Source organism: Pseudophryne corroboree, chromosome 12 (assembly GCF_028390025.1).
Source record: "Pseudophryne corroboree isolate aPseCor3 chromosome 12, aPseCor3.hap2, whole genome shotgun sequence".
NCBI classification, from domain to species: domain Eukaryota; kingdom Metazoa; phylum Chordata; class Amphibia; order Anura; family Myobatrachidae; genus Pseudophryne; species Pseudophryne corroboree.
Genome location: NC_086455.1, coordinates 56,393,130 through 56,413,410, shown reverse-complemented (window position 1 = coordinate 56,413,410; position 20,281 = coordinate 56,393,130). Strand labels below are relative to the sequence as shown.

Here is a 20,281-nt window from a genome sequence, read left to right as displayed (position 1 = left end):
TTCACCACATGTGATGATTCTTTTTTCTCTATTCTTACACAATGATAATGTATAGCTGTTAGAGGTAGCACCCACTATCAATACAGGTATTATTACTATTATTAATATCAGTAACAATAAACTAATCAATATAACGGGTGTTTATGTATTATATTACATTGTCAATTTACATCCTGTGTGATTGGTTAGAACACACATAAATATTTTCCATGTTGGCCAGCTGGTGTGTTTGCCAGGCACTTTCTCAGACAGTCATCCTGGCATTTATCACACTTGGAGTTTTGGAAATATTTACAACTCTGTCACTTCCTCACCTCCATCCACTCTTCTGACCTCTTCAGAACCATATTACCTCGTTTGAATCTCTCCATCCTCAGACACCCTCTCATTCTATTTTCCACACTGTACATATTACTTATTTGGAACCTCTTCCATACACATCAGCTTGGCTGAGAGATCTACAAGGAGTGGTTCATGAGATTAAATGGGGAAAAGAAATTCCAATATACCCATACTAGTTCTTTAAAATCAGCAACCTTAGAAACTATTCACAAGGACATTTCTCATTAGTATACTGTAGGCATCCTAGCTTACAGCATAAAATGTATTGAGTAGTCTCAAATAATGGGGCTGGGATGTAATGAAGTCCGAGTTTGTTGGCCCGCTGAACTTAGACCTTTTTTAAAGGGGCAATCATATACAAGGCTAAACCATGCCTTGTACGTGATTGCCCCTTTAAAAATACATCTGAATTCGGCCGGTATCCCGCACCGCCGCTGATCTCGGACTTCATTACATCCCGCCCAATGCTGGATTGATTCTTGGAAGTTATTTTTATACATATCTGATGGATCTCCCTGAATTATTTCTCCTTTTGGATATCAATCTTTAAGCATTCTGAGTTGATCCTAGAAGGCGATGTCCAGATGGACCAAAAGTTCTAGCTTGCAAATATCTGTTCTGCCACTACTGGTACCACCCATCCCCTTGTCCTTTCTAACACCCTCCTTCCTGCCACCTCATCCTTCCTTCATTTATTGAAGGTTTCTTTTCTTATTTTTATTGCCCTTATATATTTTGTATTATGTTTAGCATAACCAGACATAATGCATATTGTGTAATGTGATACTATTCCTCCAATCCTCGTACATACCTACATTTGGAATGCAAATTGAGCCTAAAACATGGAAACCGGGAGTGCCTGGAGAAAACCCATGCAAACACGCAGAGAACTTACAAACTCCACAGAAATACGCCTATGGTTGGCATCAAACCCAAAACCACATTGTACATTTGCACCTTTAAACAATGTTATTAAATTAGCTTTAATCAAAGCTACATCGGTGGCTTGTGTAAGTCATGGGTCACGCAGATAGAGCTCCTCAACTTTTAATAACTGTGGCCACTGTAGCAGTGTTACAGCAAGAGAGAACATACTGTAGCTGTGTACAGAAGCACGACTGCAACTATGCCATTACACATTCCTACAACAAAGCCTCTGTTTGTGTTTATTTTCAGTTACTGCCCAGTTTCCATCCATATTCACAAATACCCTTCAATAGTCTTCTCATATCCTTGTGATTAATTACGCAAGTATGTGTGCATTCAAAAACGCAGTTCGCATGTGCGCAGTAAGGGTTTCTGAGGTTATTCATACAGTAAAAAACATCTGCCAGTTGTGAACCTCAGCATTGCGTACAAATCAGACACAGACCCCATATAATCTAATTCAGTAGAGCTGAAACAAGGAAGGGAACGTGCCAGAATTGTTAATCAAAAAGATTGGTTGTATCAGTTACAGCCTATTTGCCTTTTGTTTATGAGTAACCCCCAAGGTCTTAAAGTATAAAATAATGCTCAAATAGGAGACACAAACGAAATATCCAACACAGTGTTAGTTTCAGTGCCAACATTTCTCATATGTACTGTACATAATTTATCTCATGACAGTTTGACTTTGCCTGCAGGGGATAATGAAGATAAATCTTAGAGAAAATGTAACTTCTGCAAATCCATACCCATCTAAATAAAAAGAGAACTGATACATTTGTGTTTGAATATTTAAATGGATACTAAACCGGAGATGTATTTAGAAATTTAAAGTACTACGTGGTGAATCGCATGCTGAAAAGTTCTGACAGAAATCATTTCTTACCTGATATCCGAAGAGACAGATACGCTGTGTAATGGTACACAGCAGTTATGTTTAATTTCCCGTGCCATATCCACGGTTGAGTGTGGGGCCAGATTAAGGTTGGTGGGGTCCCAGGGCAATTAACTTGAGGGAGCTACTACCAATAAAATTGTCAAAATAATACCCGGGGGCCAGGCAATAATATTAACAGTATAATATGTAAATACTCCCAGCACCACGAATGTCTTGAATAGTGTCTCCAGTTCTCATTATATCACACAGTGTCCAGAGGGGATGCAGTCAATTTACCTCCAATCAAAATCCCGACAGCAATTGACTGACAGTCAAAATCCCGACAAGGTCAAAATACCGACATAGACAAAATACCGACATTTAAAATACCGACAAGGTCAAAATACCGACATGTAAAATGTCAACAGGTCAAAATGGCGACTTGAGCTTTTCATGATTTTTTCATTGAAACCGACTTGTTCATACTTATCCAATCCCAGAGGACCTGGAGGGGGAATATAATAGTGTGCAGAGTGCAGCGAGGCACCCTGCCCGAAGCATGGCGAGCGCAGCGAGCCATGCGAGAGGACGCGGTACACTTATAAGATGTCCATGTCGACTTATGTCAAAACACACACCAAAAAACAATGAAAAACTCATGTCGGCATTTTAACCTGTCGACATTGTACATGTCGGTATTTTGACCTTGTCGGTATTTTGTCCATGTTGGGATTTTGACCTTGTCAGATTTTGACCGTCGGTCAATTGCTGTCGGGATTTAGACCGTCGGGATTTTGATTGGAGGTATTTCATACCAATCCCGTCCAGAGTTTACATTAGGCCACAGTGACTGCAGTTTTTGTTATGCTATATTGCAGTGCCTGCTGTTCATGTAATACCATACAGTGCCCCCAGTCTACATTGTACCAATGGCACCAAGTCACATTATGCATCCTTACTAATACCACAATGTTATATCAAATCTTGGAACCTGCAGGCTGCTCCAGGATCTTGAAAGGAACACATACCACTGGTGCCACCTGTGCTGGGATCATCTTGTACCACCTACAGTACTTGCACCTCTTTCCACTCAGCTCCAACTGCCCACACTGACAATGTTGCCTGGGATACTATCATTTATTTCAGATTTTGTTTCACAATTGTTCCACTCATAGCTACATCATCACCAGTCCAATGCTGATGATGTAGCTACAGTATGTGTTGGACTGGAAGACCACCCCAGCTGCCCTGTTGATTATCCGGCACTAGTAGCGTAACACAGATCAAGGCCAAGGAGGGAGGATTGCCACTAGGACTGTAAAATAGAAAACTTTATTTTCTTAACACCTTCATGATGTGGAATGTATAGCTTCATGACCATTGGTGTTATATAAGGGCTGTATGACTGTATCTGCCTATACGGCTCTGTGTTATAGGGTTCTATGTTAAGGTGGGCACTTTCTAAAGCAAGCAACTCAACTCCATCACCCAACTGAACTGCCCCAGCAACCTAGAACCCACCATCTTGCCATCAACCTAGAACCCACTCCATCCTAAATAGGATTATTTGGGCACAGGTGTGTGTGTGTGTGTGTGTGTGTGTGTGTGTGTGTGTGTGTGTGTGTGTGTGTGTGTGTGTGTGTGTGTGTGAGCGGTGGGGTAAGGGGATCAGGATGATTGAGAGCAGCTAGTAATACTGTGGGAGACCTGACCCCCTAAATCCATACATGTTTATGGCCAGGTACATTTCAGCAATTTTGATATAAGACAATTTATATGGTGATGTGCTCAGGCTCATTGTGAGGCTAATGCACTAATCATCATCATTTAACGGTTTTCATAACTAATCTTATAAATGTATAGCTCACAAAAAGTTTTTTCTTCAATAACAAGTTTACATGCCTTAGACGGGCACAACCCCCATCCATAGTTGTCCAGGTTTGATGATGTCATAAAATCTGGCCAGCCTGCCTGTGCGATATTGAGCAATAATTTTATATTGGTTTCTTACATGACCTATTATTTTAATAGCATTTTTAAATATTTCTATTTATGTATTTTTAGGATTAAAAAGGCTAAATTAGATGAGAATAGTAAAAACAGAATGCTATTGCCCAATGATATGCCTTTAAATGTATTGCCTATTTTGTCTATTTTTTTTTACCACAAAAAACATAGACTTTTCTCTAGTTTAGGAAACATTATATGAATTAAAGGCAGTGTTGCTGTTGTTATTATTATTATTATTATTATTTGTCTTTTTTTTAAATCCTAAATATTTAATGTGTTTTGACAGTTTAAAAAAAAACAATTATTGTAGTCTTTTCCAGACACTGCTAATCTCTTTTTTTTATTTTTTGCATCAACAAATATTTTTTTTTCTACTTTAGTTATTGTGGGAACAGTAAGTTTTTGCATTTTTTTGTCGTAAGAACAAAACTAAGTTTTCTTCCTTGCTTTCCATATTTTCTACTGTGTGTGTGTGTGTGTGTGTGTGTGTGTGTGTGTGTGTGTGTAGGGGGGGTGCATATTGCGAAGCATTCCAGTCTTCTGTGTAGGTTTGCCTAGTCTGGCCAGTTGTTGCAATAACCAATGACTACACAGACATGTCAGTTCTCTACTTTGTCCTTCTGTGTGATATGCTGCACAGTATTCTAGAATTCACTGTAATGATTTTCTCTTCCAGCAGAAGAACAAGATGCCAGACAAAAAAACTTTACTCTGGTTTTAATCTTTGCTCTTTGCTAGGGTGAAACAAAAATTTTGAAGCTGAAAAATCTCAGACCTCAGGATTATGCCAATTACAGCTGTATCGCCTCAGTACGAAACGTCTGCAACATTCCCGACAAGATGGTTTCCTTCAAGCTTTCCAACAAAACAGGTAACTGATTCCCATTGAGTGTTGCAAACCGGTTAATAATATTTGTTGAATTATTGCATTAGTAGATCCAATATATTCATTAAATTGCTGTTCAATTTGTGTGAGTGAAGTATATTTTGAGGTCCTTAACTTTCCCCCTATTGCCCAAGCCTAACCCTCTCCTCCCACAGCCTAATACCAAACCTCCTCTAGTGCCTAACCCTCTCCCATTAATTAACCACAGTGGCGTCACAACCGGGGTCCGGGGGGGCGGTGCACCCGGATGTCACCTGCAAAGGGGTGACCCCAATGTGCCGGCTCCTCCTCATTGACAGAAGCTGGATGCTGTACTCTAACATTCCATGCAGTACCCGACTCCTGTCACTGTGTAGGAGCCGACACTGCACTCACCCTGGTCTCCGTGGGCAGTCCGCATCCCTGTGACACACAGAGTGACAAAACGAGGGTTTGGGCTGTGAAGCCACACCCTCAAGCTGTGAAGCCATGCCTCCAACATGCAAGGCCATATCCCCTTTTACCAGCACACTGCTGCATTGCGGGCACGAGGTATACTCCTGCACCGGGTGTCACCATCATTAGTGACACTTCTGCTAACCCTCTCCTCCCATAGCCTAATGCCAAACTGTCCTTAGTGTCTAACCCTAACCTCCTTTCACACAGCCTAACCCCCCCCTAGTGCCTAACCGTAACTCTGCCCCTTTGCTTAACCCTAACTTTTCTCCTCCCACAGTCTTATTCCAAACCTCCCTTAGTGCCTAACCTCCTCTCCCACAGCCTAACCCTATCCCCCATAGTGCCTATCCCTAACCCTCTCTCTCCACAGCCTAAACCTCCTCCTCCAGTCCGTTGAGAATATGGACATTTCACGTGTTGACATTATGACCATGTTGACAAGTTGCAGATGTTTGATGATGATATTTGACCAATTTCAACATCATAAATGTCAACATTGTTCTGTTGACATTTTGAATGTTGATTCTGTGAATGACAACATTATGATTGCTTCCCATTTGTGTAACAACAACAATTTTGGAGTCGAAAAACCTTAACGGCATATTGTACTGACATCTTTAATGAGTTGATGACACTTGAAAATGCCCCCCGTTGCTTCCAATTTAATAAAACAGCGGTCCTTCCTCTATGCTTGTGTGCTTGGGTGAACCTCAAAAATAACTGGAAATCTGTAAAGTTACAACCAGTGTTCATAGATGAATAAAGAGAAACATTCTGTTGAATCTGCCTCCCATTGCTCCCTATTACCAGTTATCATTGGTTACTTCATGAGATATGAAAGATCCATTGGTTATGTGTATCCTACAGCATCTTACCCACTGGGTTCCTTTATACGTTATATAGACTGATGAGTAAAAGCTATACATGCAGCATTTGCTAAAATGAAACTTGTAGCTAAACCTGCAGAGACAGATGGTTTATGCGCTATGTGAGGACATATAAAAACAACATAAAGTATATAAGAATTGAATAGTTTCCCAGAAACATAAAATCAATAATATTAAAGTAAAAATATCACAAATATATATATGTGTATACAGTGGTGCTTGAATGTTTGTAAACCCTTCCAAATTTTCTGTATTTCTGCAGAAATTTTACCAAAAACTACCTCAGATTTTCGCACAAGTTCTACTAGTAGATATAGAGAACAAAAACAAACAGGAGACAAAAAAAGAATAGACGTGCTAATGAGGAAAATTATCCAATATCACATAACTGTTAGTGGTAAAAATATGTGAACCTTTAAGCTTAGCAGATATTTTGGAAGTGAAATTACAGTCAGCTATGACATGACAATCTGGTGTGAGTGGATAACCTGTCTTTTTAAAAGAACAGGGCTCTATCAAAGTCTGATGTTAACAACACATGTTAGTGGAAGTGTATTGTGCCACAGACAAAGGAGATTTCTGAGGACCTCAGAAGAAGGTCTTACATATAAATGAGTGTTAAAAATTTCGAAAATCTATAGAGATGTACATTTGAGATGTCTTAATGTAAGTAAATCCATGGTTCTTGTCATGATCCGCCTTTATCGTTCAAGCCACGCATCAGTAATTATGTCATTATGTCAACCTTTTTTTCATCCCCGTAGGGGAAGTTTATTAAAATTCTGATTACATAGTTATCCTATTTCCCACCTTTAGAATACCTATTTTAAATTTCATCTTCCTAAAATATTGGGAAGTAAGAGAATTAGTGATCAGTTAGTCAGCCAGTTTATCAATTGGAAATTGGGGAGTGGAGTGTACATAGCTCAGTAGAACACACACAAAAAGAAGCTGCAGCAACATTTCATGAAGTTGCAAACAATGTGGAAAGATCACGAATTACATCTAAATATTTTTATCAGGCTGTGAATTATTTTGTAGTCGTCTTATATAAAAGACAGAAATTAATTATGTTTCAGGGGAAGTTAAATTTAGCTGTATCCAGCTGGAGTTAGTTGTTTTATTGGAAAATGTAAATGTACTCTGACATTATAGTCAAAACTGTATAATTAATATTAAGATATAAGATGAGATTTAAAGGCACTGTCACAACTGAGGGCCTGAGCTGACGGGAGGCAGCCTCAGTTGTAGGGTCTGAGATGTAACGGAACCTGGGAGGTTGTATCAGACCCCTAGACATGTAAGTAACATGTAGAATAACTGCCCGAAGGCGTGACCACGACAACCAGGATAAAAGTCAATGATGTTTATTATAACAAACTCCGTAACACAGCAGCAGTAAAAGGAAACATAAAAGTCAACAGAGGATAAATACAATTCCTGGGTACTACAGGGTGGCAAGGGCCACAGGCACTGGTAGTGTGAGACAGTTCTTATAATCTTCTAGTTGGAAAGTCCTTACCAGGCCTGACTGTAGCAATGGAGAGAACCCAGGATCGTACCAGCTGATGTTCCAGGAAAGGCTGGGCTGCTGAAGGTAAAACGGCTGCTGTGGATACTGGCTGGAACCAGACTGTTGTTGGTACGGAGTGGATACTGGCTGGAACCAGTTAAATAATAAACGAACTTGAGAGCGATGAAATAATAATGAAGTTTGGAGTTTGAGAGCGGTGAAATAATAATACCGGTGGAGAGTGGTAAACTGCAGAAAAGGACACCGGCCCTTTAAGAGAAGCTATACACTGCTGGAAGCTGGGCTGGAAGCTGGGCTGGAAGCAGGTGATTGTTTGAGAGCGGTGAAATAATAATACCGGTGGAGAGTGGTAAACTGCAGAAAGGACACCGGCCCTTTAAGAGAAGCTGTACACTGCTGGAAGCTGGGCTGGAAGCAGGTGATTGTTGTAGCTGGAAACAGGTGAGTCCAGAATGGATCGGAGAGTCAGGCTACACCGCAGATGGAATGCTGGTGCGGGTCTCTATAGCAGAAGTCTGGAGACAGGAGCTGGAACCTGGAAGACAACCACAGGAGAGAGACAAACTGGAACTAGGTTAGACAACCAAAGCACTGACGCCTTCCTTGCTCAGGCACAGCATACTTATACCTGCAGCAAGGAAGGGGTTGGCTAGGCAATTATGCAAATCAACAATACAGACAGCAGATTGGTGGAAATAATCAGATGACAAAATCCAAGATGGCTGCGCCCATGCAGACACTTGGAGGGAAGTTTGGTTTGTAATCCATGTGAGAATTGAAACAGTAATGGCGACGCCGGCCACAGGAGACAGGAGACGCCAGACTGACAAGCGCACATTTAACCACGCGGGCACAGCGGAGGCCGCGGCTGATGAAATCACCACTCTGACATTCTGCATGTGGAAACTCAGGAACAGCGGGATCCGGTCCTGGAACGCTGAGCCAGCCTTAGGAGGCATCTGAAGGGTAAGTAATGGCGTCCAGATACCCGGATCGTGACAGGCACATTTCACATAGATGGATTTTGCTTTGCTGTTAACAATAAGTTCTCTGCCCTTTTAACATGATGCTGAAGTTCATATTTATTTTTTCAGCAGGTTTTCCTGTAAGTTAGGGTCCCCTTTGTATATTTGATCTGTGAGGAGGATTTCTATGAATGCAATTGGCAATATGTAAAAAGTTCTAGTCCCCAGGATAATGTAACCTGATCTCTAAGTCTGATCCTATCAGTCACCAAGATCCTCATTGGTCAGGTGATGACAAAGGACGGAGAGGGTTATTGCTGTGAACATTTCATAGTGTCTCTGCTCACATCATCATAGAGTGTATCATGTGACTGTGGTTTCCATGGTAATTGTATGATACCAAGCAAACCTAATCATTAATATAAGCTTAAAGCAAACAATTTTTTTGTGGATGTGATTGTTACATTTTAGGAGTGTTTGTATACTTATTTTCTTTTGATGCAATTTCGAGCAAAAAATGTGTTTTACAATTGCTGGTCATACATGGAAAAGTTTTGGTTAGACAGTTACTTCTTTCTTTTAAATTATAATTATTAAAATGGCTATTACTTGTGTAAAAATGAAATGAATAGTTTTTTTTATTTAAAATGTCCGTGAATTCATCTTATGAGCAACATACCACCTGTGACCAGGCATCAGATGCTCCAAACTGCTGGACCCCCAATACACTTTAATGAATGCAATTATTAAATTTGTTATGATGATTGATGAAGTAGGACAAAAACATAAAATACTCTTATGGAGGCAATGTTATGTTATTGATATAAATGGGTGGAAAAATGATCTTTATTTGGATTAAGAGAGTAATATTTGTGCTAATTATATTAAAGGGGGGTCAATATTAATTAATTGTTAATTTGTATGAAAAAATATATATATGAAGGGGGCAAAATCTGTTTTTCTTAAATGATAATTGCAACTATTCTTCATAAAGTTTCCATCTGACGTACTCTGCATACTGTTAACAATTCTCAAACAAAGATGCAGCAATTTTTGTTTAACTATTTCCAAAATATTCAAAGATAATGAGATTGATTGAATTTAGGTTTTGTGCTCTTCAGTTACAACATGATTATGATATATATTTATATAAAAGTCATAATAGCTGGACCCGTGTTATAGAAATATACTTCCCCTGGTGAACTCCCAGAGTAATAGCATACCAAAATAACAATTCCAAGCTGGCTGCAAAAAAGAGTTACATACAGTATGCCAGTGTATATGACTCTTTTTTGTAACAAGTCCTGTGAGTACCTCCATCTTGGAATATATATATATATATATATATATATATATATATACAAATGTGAAAGCCCTCACCCACACTGACTGACTGGCCCATTACTAATTTCCTTACTTCCCGATATGTTAGGAAGCTGACATTTAACATATATATTCTTCAGGTGGGAAGTATATATATATATATATATATATATATATATATATATACACATATACAATTCTTGCTGAGATTCATTATGCCTAGTCACTAGTCATATCCCTATAAAGAAAATGACCTACGAAGTACCTATTATTAGGGTTCTAAATCAGATTCGGCGAAGTGCAATGTTGGTGTCTTAGGGGATCGGTGGTCCTTGAACAAAGTACTCTTATAAGGAAGAGGAGGAGTTCAAATTCAAATCTAAAGTGCAGAACTTTTTTGAGTCTGGACTGGTGAGTGATTGACTGTATGTGTGTCCCCAAATATGAAAGATCCATGCATGACACTTGGAGCACAATTAGTATTTGTGATGACTGAGCAATCAGATTATTCAAGTACCTATTTATATACCAAAACAATATTGAAAAATCAATTAATCGGAGTCAGTACCAGACAAGAGCAAGTTCCACAGCCATATTCAACATCTAAAAAATATACCTATGTTGTGGTCAATTACTGTATGTCTAAAAGGATTTACTTGGATAGAAAATATACTCATCTTGTATGGACAGAAGTAGTGTCAGGGGAAAAATATTATTGGACTATGCTTTGTAGTTTATGGACATTTGCTGGCCAATATAAAATAGATCAAACATGCGTAATCTGCCTTTATATTATCTTTTTTTATGTACAGTAAAGCTCTTTACTAAGGTTTAAATAAATGATGACTTTAAACTTTATTTGAATCAATTACAGAAAGAAAATAATATAGTGATTGAGCATATATTTATGTATTTGTTTCACAAAATACACTGAAATTATGGCCCTCATTCCGAGTTGTTCGCTCGGTATTTTTCATCGCATCGCAGTGAAAATCCGCTTAGTACGCATGCGCAATGTTCGCACTGCGACTGCGCCAAGTAACTTTACTATGAAGAAAGTATTTTTACTCACGGCTTTTTCTTCGCTCCGGCGATCGTAATGTGATTGACAGGAAATGGGTGTTACTGGGCGGAAACACGGCGTTTCAGGGGCGTGTGGCTGAAAACGCTACCGTTTCCGGAAAAAACGCAGGAGTGGCCGGAGAAACGGTGGGAGTGCCTGGGCGAACGCTGGGTGTGTTTGTGACGTCAACCAGGAACGACAAGCACTGAAATGATCGCACAGGCAGAGTAAGTCTGGAGCTACTCTGAAACTGCTAAGTAGTTAGTAATCGCATTATTGCGAATACATCGGTCGCAATTTTAAGAAGCTAAGATTCACTCCCAGTAGGCGTAGGCTTAGCGTGTGTAACTCTGCTAAATTCGCCTTGCGACCGATCAACTCGGAATGAGGGCCTATGTTTGTTAACTGCAAATATAAATTAATGTGGACAAGTTTTCCATCCCCCCCAAAGAAAGACAGCACAAAAAGACCCTTCATATAGGAAATACAGTAAGTGCCGAACAGCATGTAATTGTTCACTACTAAATGTCGTGCTGTGGGCCTATCTGCTGTGGAAAGAGTTCATAACCTCTTTAAATAGTTAACAATATCTTTCCATCTATCTATCTATCTATCTATCTATCTATCTATCTATCTATCTATCTATCTGTCTATCTAATCTATCTACCTTCCTACTGTAGGTGTGATTCTAGTAGTCCCACCCCACTACCCTTCACAGTACAACTAGGGCAGTATAGACAGTCGGAGGGGTAAGGACGGTATCATTCAGGGGGATCCTGCCCTCTGATTGACCAATAGAGCTGGCACTCACACTATCCCAATGCAAGGAAAAAAGACCAAAGTTTATTCATATTAACAATTATGCCGGCCAGAAGCCCTTGCACCTACATGCCCCATGCTCACCACCAGAGCACAACAACTGAACCCACAAATAGACACACCCACCTGGCCATCCTCACATCTAGCTGTCCCAAGGCCGTACTCGTGTCTCCCTAGTTTTTAGGCCCATTGAAGGCACTTGCATACATGCCACATGTGTACCCTCACAACAATCCAGTTGCAAAGAAGCCCTTCCCCTGATCTACCAGCTGCGCCTCCTCTCACTTGTTCTCATGTGTCTGGGCACTTATACTCAGAGTATATATACTAAATGTGAGAAGGGAAAGCAAGAGAATAGGGGATGGGGAAAGAGAGAGAGTGAGAGAAAGGGGGAATAGAGAGAAAGGGTGGGGTAAGAGACAATGAGAATGAGGGTGGAGGAGAGAGAGAGCCAGTGACATTATGGGGACGGGGAGGCAGAGAGATAGAATAAGGAAGTTTGGGGAAGAGAGAGCTGAGAGCAAGGTTGTAGCTACCATATGTACAGGCAGTGCAGCTGCTATGGGGCCCAGAGCTGAGAGGGGCCCACCTGCCCTATCAAAGTTACGTGTGTTATATACATTTTTCACCATTGGGTGGTATGTAGGTGTCTTTCAAACTTTTTCCTTAGGGCCTGCAATATATCTAGGTATGCCCCTGGCCCTGTTCATTGTAGTGTGGTATAAAATGAACTGGAGGGCATTTTAATGTTATATAATATGAACAGGGGCACTGTAATGATGCACAATATGAATGGGGAGCACTATATATCATATGTGAATAGGGGGTACTGTGCAGTATAATGTGCATTGGCTTCTCTGAAATGTGACATAGGGTGAACTTAAGTACTACTGCGATTCATAAAAGAAACCGTGGAACTACTATGGGGCATAATATTAAATTAAGCTCTACTATGGTTCAGAAAATGAATTAGGGCACTATTATAGGGCATAAAATGAACAACTGCTGCAGAGAGGTGTGTCTCTAGAAGCATTGGGACATGGGCCCCTTCAAAATGTTGCTATGGGGCCCACAAAGTTCTGACTACACCCCTGGCTGAGAGTGGGGATAGAGAGAAAGGAGGAAGAAACAGAGAAAACTGGGGATGGGAAAGACAGAGAAAGAGAGGAAGGGTATTTCGACAACGCTTGCTAGTGGCAAATGATAGGTCTAAAATACTTTTATGGTTATAGATATAGATATCCATCATATCATTTTAATGCTCAGAAATATTTCAGCAGTAATGATAAGCAGCTACAGTATATGTAAAAAAGGATTATGTCAGCTGTCAAAAAATACAATAATATATGGCTGTAATAATGGCCCTCATTCCGAGTTGTTCGCTCGTTCTTTTTCATCGCATCGCAGTGAAAATCCGCTTAGTACGCATGCGCAAAGTTCGCACTGCGACTGCGCCAAGTAACTTTACTATGAAGAAAGTATTTTTACTCACGGCTTTTTCTTCGCTCCGGCGATCGTAATGTGATTGACAGGAAATGGGTGTTACTGGGCGGAAACACGGCGTTTCAGGGGCGTGTGGCTGAAAACGCTACCGTTTCCGGAAAAAACGCAGGAGTGGCCGGAGAAACGGTGGGAGTGCCTGGGCGAACGCTGGGTGTGTTTGTGACGTCAACCAGGAACGACAAGCACTGAACTGATCGCACAGGCAGAGTAAGTCTGGAGCTACTCTGAAACTGCTAAGTAGTTAGTAATCGCAATATTGCGAATACATCGGTCGCAATTTTAAGAAGCTAAGATTCACTCCCAGTAGGCGGCGGCTTAGCGTGTGTAACTCTGCTAAATTCGCCTTGCGACCGATCAACTCGGAATGAGGGCCAATGTGTTGTACTAATGTCCACATATCCTTAGTTTTATGCCAAGAATAATGTGCCAATAATAGTAATACTGGACCTGAATCAAAGGTGGATTTATTTCATTTGCAACTACGTCTTTGTATACAGCCATACTATGAATTTATGCTAATGCAACAGTCACTGGAATACAGTGCCCTGCTAAAGTAGTCACCCCCCCCCCCCCCCTTGGCTTTTTACCTATTTTGTTACATTGCAGCCTGTACTTTATTTCTTTAAACTGAATCTTATGTGATGGATCTGCACAAAGTAGTCTAAGTTAAATAACAATTTGAAAATTGACATGTGCATATGTATTCACCCCCTTTGCTATGTAGCCCCTCAAAAGTTCTGGTGCAACCAATTACCTTCAGAAGTCACATAATTAGTGAAATGAAGTCCACCTGTGTGCAATCTAAGTGTCACTTGATCTGTCAGTATAAACACACCTTTCTTAAAAAGGCCCCAGAGGCTGCAACACCACTAAGCAAGAAGCATCACACGATGAAGGCCTAGGAGCTCTCCAAACAAGTCAGGGACAAAGTTGTTGAGAAGTACAAGTCAGTGTTGGGTTATAAAAAAAATATCCAAATCTTTGATGATCCCCCGGAGCACCATCATATCCATCATCTTCAAATGGAAAGAACATGGTACCACAACAATCCTGCCAAGAGAGGGCCGGCCACCAAAACTCACAGACCGGGCATGGAAGGTATTAATCAGAGAGGCAGCATAGAGACCAAAGGTAACCCTGAAGGAGCTGCAGAGTTCCACAGCAGAGACTGGTGTATCTGCGCATGTGACCACAATAAGCCGTACACTCCATAGAGCTGGGCTTTATGGAAGAGTGGCCAGAAAAAAGCCATTACTTAGTGTTAAAAATAAGAAGGCACATTTTGAGTTTGCCAAAAGGCATGTGGATGACTCCCCAAGTGTATGGAGGAAGGTGATCTGGTCAGAACAGACTAAAATTAAACTTTTCAGCCACCAAGGAAAACGCTATGTCTGGTGCAAACCCAACACAACCCATCACCCCAAGAACACCATTCCCACAGTGAAACATGGTGGTGGCAGTATCAAGCTGTGGGGATGTGTTTCAGCAGCAGGGACTGGTAAATTGTTTTGGGTAGAGGGAAATATGGATGGTGCTAAATACAGGGATATTCTTGAGCAAAACCTGTTTCAGTCTGCCTATGATTTGAGACTGGGACAGAGATTCACCTTCTAACAGGACAATGACCTGAAGCATACTGCTAAAGCAACACTCGAGTGGTTTAAGGGGAACCATTTAAATGTGTTGGAATGGCCTAATCAAAGCCCAGATCTCAATCCAATTGAGAATCTGTGGTCAGACTTGAAGATTGCTGTTCACAAGCGGAAACCATCCAACATGAAGGAGCTTGAGCAGTTTTGCCTTGAGGAATGGGCAAAAATCCCAGTGGCAAGATGTGGCAAGCTCATAGAGACTTATCCAAAGCAACTTGCAGCTGTAATTGCCGCAAAAGGTGGCTCTACAAAGTACTGACTTTAGGGGGGTGAATAGTTATGCACGCTGAAGTTTTCTGTTATTTTGTCCTATTTGTTGTTTGCTTCACAATGAAAAAAAAAGAACATCTTCAAAGTTGTAGGCATGTTCTGTGAATGAAATGATGCAAACCTTCAAACAGTTCATTTAATTTCCAGGTTGTGAGGCAACAAAACATGAAAAATACAAAGGGAGGTGAATACTTTAGCAATGCACTGTATGTACATATATGCTCTCTGGCTGCATCTCAAATCCACCACTTTGCTCAAAATATTTCACCATTGGAACCATCAAACATATCAGCAGTCCTATAGTTGTTTAGAATGTCAATCTGAGCATGGCTTTCCAGAATCTCTGCAACTGCGTCGATAGATGCAGTTGCTAGCTGCTACAAGCATGCATCTGAGTAGCCACCATCCTCCCTAATAACCTCTCAGGAGCACCCACTGAATTTCCTTCTCTATGCGTTCAAATTCAATCTGCAAATGCCGTCGGTTAACCATCCCTATGCATACACAGTATGATTCAGATGTTGCCATCATGCACATGTCGCCTGATTTCATATGAACTGAGTTCAAATGAACTGATGCATTTACTACATCTCATGGCCATAAGTGTGTAAATATAGGGTGAATAGTGTATCCCTAGCCTTTCTCTGTAGTTCTCTGTTTTATAATATCTGTAGGTCTCTCTATCCAGTCATATTCATGCATACTAATCCATTTCAGGGTGGGGCTTGGTGGCAAGTGCAGGGTATTACATGATCGGGTGGTGGTATAGACAAAAACAGGGCAGGCACAATTTTCTAAGTTTGTTTATAGCCTTTATAGAGAAGTACTGTAGAGTAAAACGAATGGCATTATAACAAGTTAAGTGTATTCTTATCAATATAATGAGTAGAACATCAGTCCAAAGTACTGTATATTAGTTGGCCTCTCCGAGTCAAAATATAATGGTGAATCATATTTTGGGTAAACATGTGCTTTTGCATAGGCATGACACTGAACCAGTTAAAATTAAGTAGAGAAAGATTCCTTTTCAGTACACTTTTTTTTTGCCTCAACTCAATTTGTTTTGACTGAAGTACAACATCATTACAATTTTCTGTACTTCCACTTTTGTATGAGAACATCAGAGATATAAAAAATAAATTCTTCCCCTCTTTCAGAAAGTTCAACAAGGTTGGGTTTAAAGAAGTTTAGGTCAAGGAGCTCCTGTTGCGTACTCATACTGGTGTCAGATATTTAAATCCTTTTCCAATATTCATCAAGAATGCAGACCCTTCATGATGACAATATTTCTTGTTGATGACCAATATTTTGAGTCATTAGTTCTAAACGAAATGATATTTTGAGGCACTTGTCCTTAGCAAATTGAAAAACAGGGACAATGATTCATATGTTCTGCTAAATGGTTGCCTCATTTATGTGTAGATTATGGATATATTTTAAAGTTAAATCAGTTATTTCATTGTTAAACAGGTAATCAATAATCATTTTTTTCTATTAGCATAAAATATTGCTGCTATTAATTTTACATCTCAAATACATCATTAGGAAGATTTCCTGCAATACATTTTCACAGTCTGGTTCTCTATCTGGTTAACAGTAGAAATACAGTAGTAGAATTATAAAGATTACTGATGATTGCAAGGTTCTTTAGCCAGCGTAGAGGAGTCAAGGGCCTGACATCTAATGTGTGACCAACGCTAAATCATTTTTACAATCAGCACCTCTGTTTAGTTCTATAAATCAGTGTGTTGGAATCTAAAAGACAGATGGGAGTTAAAGAAGGATTTTACTAAAAACTTTAAGCTCATTTTAATTCTAGGCCAGAGCACAACAACTAATTAAACTTTAGCACATTGGGGGTCATTCCGATCCGATCGCTCGCTGCAGTTTCTCACAGCGCAGCGATCGGAGTGGGACTGCGCCTGCACCGGCACCGCAGTGCGCCGGCACCGCAGTGCGCCGGCGCATGGCAGCAGTCGTTGCCTAGCGATCGCCTCTGAGGCAGAGGCAGTCGCTGGGGGGGCTGGACGGAGGCGTTAAGCCAATGTTTAGGGGGAGCGGTCCGGCCAACGCAGTCGTGGCCGGACCGTTGGGGGGGGGGGGCGGTCCACGGCGGCTGAGTGACCTCACACGCAGCCGCTGCAGCCCGGGGAGTGACGAGTAGCTCCCGGCCAGCACGCTAAAGCTGCGCTGGTCGGGAGCTACTCTTGAAGTGCAAAGGCATCGTTGCTGTGCGGTGCCTTTGCACTTCTGCGGGGGCGGGGGCAGCACTGACATGTGGGGCGGACTAGCCCTGTGCTGGGCGTCTCCCCGCATGTCAGTGTGAATGTTCGTAGCTGTGCTGAATTTAGCACAGCTACGATCAACTCGGAATGACCCCTTTTATTATGAATCATACTAAACCTCTCAGTTTCTTATTAACTAGAAATTATGGACCCACAGGATGTCATCAAAGTTAAAAGAATAAAGCAAGCATAACAATTCAATCAATGAGTTAAATAAAAATGTAGGTAATAAAGTAGAAAAAATACAGCTTGATAACATAAAGTCATCTGTGAAACTCTTTTGGGTCTCCCATGGTGAGGAGAAAAGGCAAAATAACAGGATTTAGCTTCTTCTCTGTGCTCATACAGTACATGTTTATGCATTTTAAGCGGTAAAAATAAGACTGAATTTTAGCATTTTAATACTAAATGGGGAAAATAACAAATTAAGTAATTTTTACACATGCATCATTTTTTCATTGCTCCTCTACAAATTATCTTCTTTGTTCCAAAGCCTCTCTGCTCAAAACATCATGTGACTGTGGTAGTCATGATAATTACATGACACCTGAAAATCTTCAGACTAGGCAATCATTAATAACTGTCTGAAGAAACAAGAAAAAAAAAAGAACATTTCCAAGATGCTTCTTACAGCCTGTGAAGAAAGCTGGTTAACATGCATTAATGTTAAAACTGTCTGGAACCATTTCTCGAGTACCTTTCCTCATTACTAATGATGACAGAAGTGTTTTTTAGGGTGAATACTGACAAATAGTCCCAGGTATTTCTTGCTTGTATAGCAGGGTCTGGACTGACATAAGATTGACTACCTGGAATGGGTCTTGTTGGAAGGTATGACTTGCCACTGGAAGGTATTGATCATCCTTTGAACGTTGCAATAAATTTCCTGGAATTTGTGTTCTTCATCCTGGAGCTAATACCAAAATAAGGCCCAGATTTGTCAAGCCCTGGAGAGTGATAAGTCAGACTTGTCAAGCCCTGGAGAGTGAAAGTGATAAGCACAGTGATAAAATACCAACCAAACAGCTCCTGACTGCCATGTTACAGGCTGTGTTAGAAAAATTACAGTTAGGAGCTGATTGGTTGACATGTTATCATCATGCAATTTATCACTCTCTCAAAGACTTGGACAATCTGGGCCTTACACCTAACAATGGACTGGACCTGTAAGGACTATCCATTGCAGGATCATACTTGATGACTACAACAGATAAGCTCAAAATCTTCTCATTCATTGTACATTTAATTTCCTTGTGTTTGTAAAATATATATTTTTTTCCATAAAATTTGTGGGTATATAATTTTGTTGCATGTATAATGCTAATCTACAAAATAAGAAATTGAGGGCATTACATTTCCAGTTTGCAATTTAGCAGATAAACCTTAAAGATAATTTTTCTGGAGTGCAGAAATATTATTTGGCACATAGGAGCACATTGCACTTTATTGTATTGCCTTGACTCTCCTTCCTCCAACCACCCCTAACCTTGTAACTTCTGGGAATTAGACTGTTGTTTGCTTATATATTTTCCCCTCTTACCATTGGACCCCACCACAAAGCACACAGCTGGTTCTTGAGACAGTAACCCCTGAACAACAGTCACCAATGGAGGGAAATCTTGTCCCACCATCAATATAGATAAGCATCACTTATTGTACTTTTGATACATGACTTAACTATATCACCTTAGCAACACATTTTAATAACAATATTACATTACTTTACTACTCTATGAGGTGAATGTAATTACTTTGCTATTCTCTTAAACTGATATACCAAAAATCATCATATTAAAGACAAGTCAGCCACTCAACTTTCTATTGGGGAAGTGTATGACTCTGGATATACCTTCAAGGATTTTGTGTAAATTGATTTTTTTTTTTATTATTATTATTATTATTATTATTATTATTATTATTTTCCTCTATGATCATTATCACTCACCTGTTTTCTTTATATATACCGTGTAAGATCAAGTTGCATTTAATGGAAGTATGAAATATTTTGTAATACATATTATTTTAACTTATTGTACTATTTTAGGTAACAACTTTAGTCTACCAGCAATCCATACCTAGACTTGAAATTTAGGACAAGCACTAAGATATCCATGTATACAACAGCTGGGTCACTGTGAGCTGAAACAAGCCCATTAGAGTCAAAATACTGTATGCAATGTAATTTTTTGAAAGATGTGCATTTTTTGTGATACTGACTGATAAGTTGATATAGGTGTTATTTCAGAGTGGTATCCTCTGTGATCCGTGAATAACTACAAGCAGATGAATCAACAAAGACAATGTTTAAGGGCTTTTAAACCCTTGGACAATTGTATTTATTTATTTATTTTTGGGTGGGGGGCTTCTTTATGCCTTCTTGAAACTTTCACTGAACACTGGTTATCTTTCTGGTTTGCTACTGAGCTTTCCAGCAATTCAATTATATCAACCAATTTGTTACTGAGCTTTCCAGCAATTCAATTATATCAACCAATCAGAA

General features: G+C 40.0%; 1 protein-coding gene across 2 annotated transcripts in view; it reads left to right on the top strand.

The window, feature by feature from the left end:
- The window catches only part of MDGA2 (MAM domain containing glycosylphosphatidylinositol anchor 2), a 1,135,272-nt gene that overhangs the window by 653,126 nt on the left and 461,865 nt on the right, over positions 1-20,281 (top strand). For both annotated transcript variants that reach the window (XM_063947538.1, XM_063947537.1), the window contains exon 5: positions 4,895-5,027. In XM_063947538.1, coding sequence (XP_063803608.1) covers positions 4,895-5,027 — 133 coding nt within the window. The remainder of the gene's footprint in view (positions 1-4,894; positions 5,028-20,281) is intronic.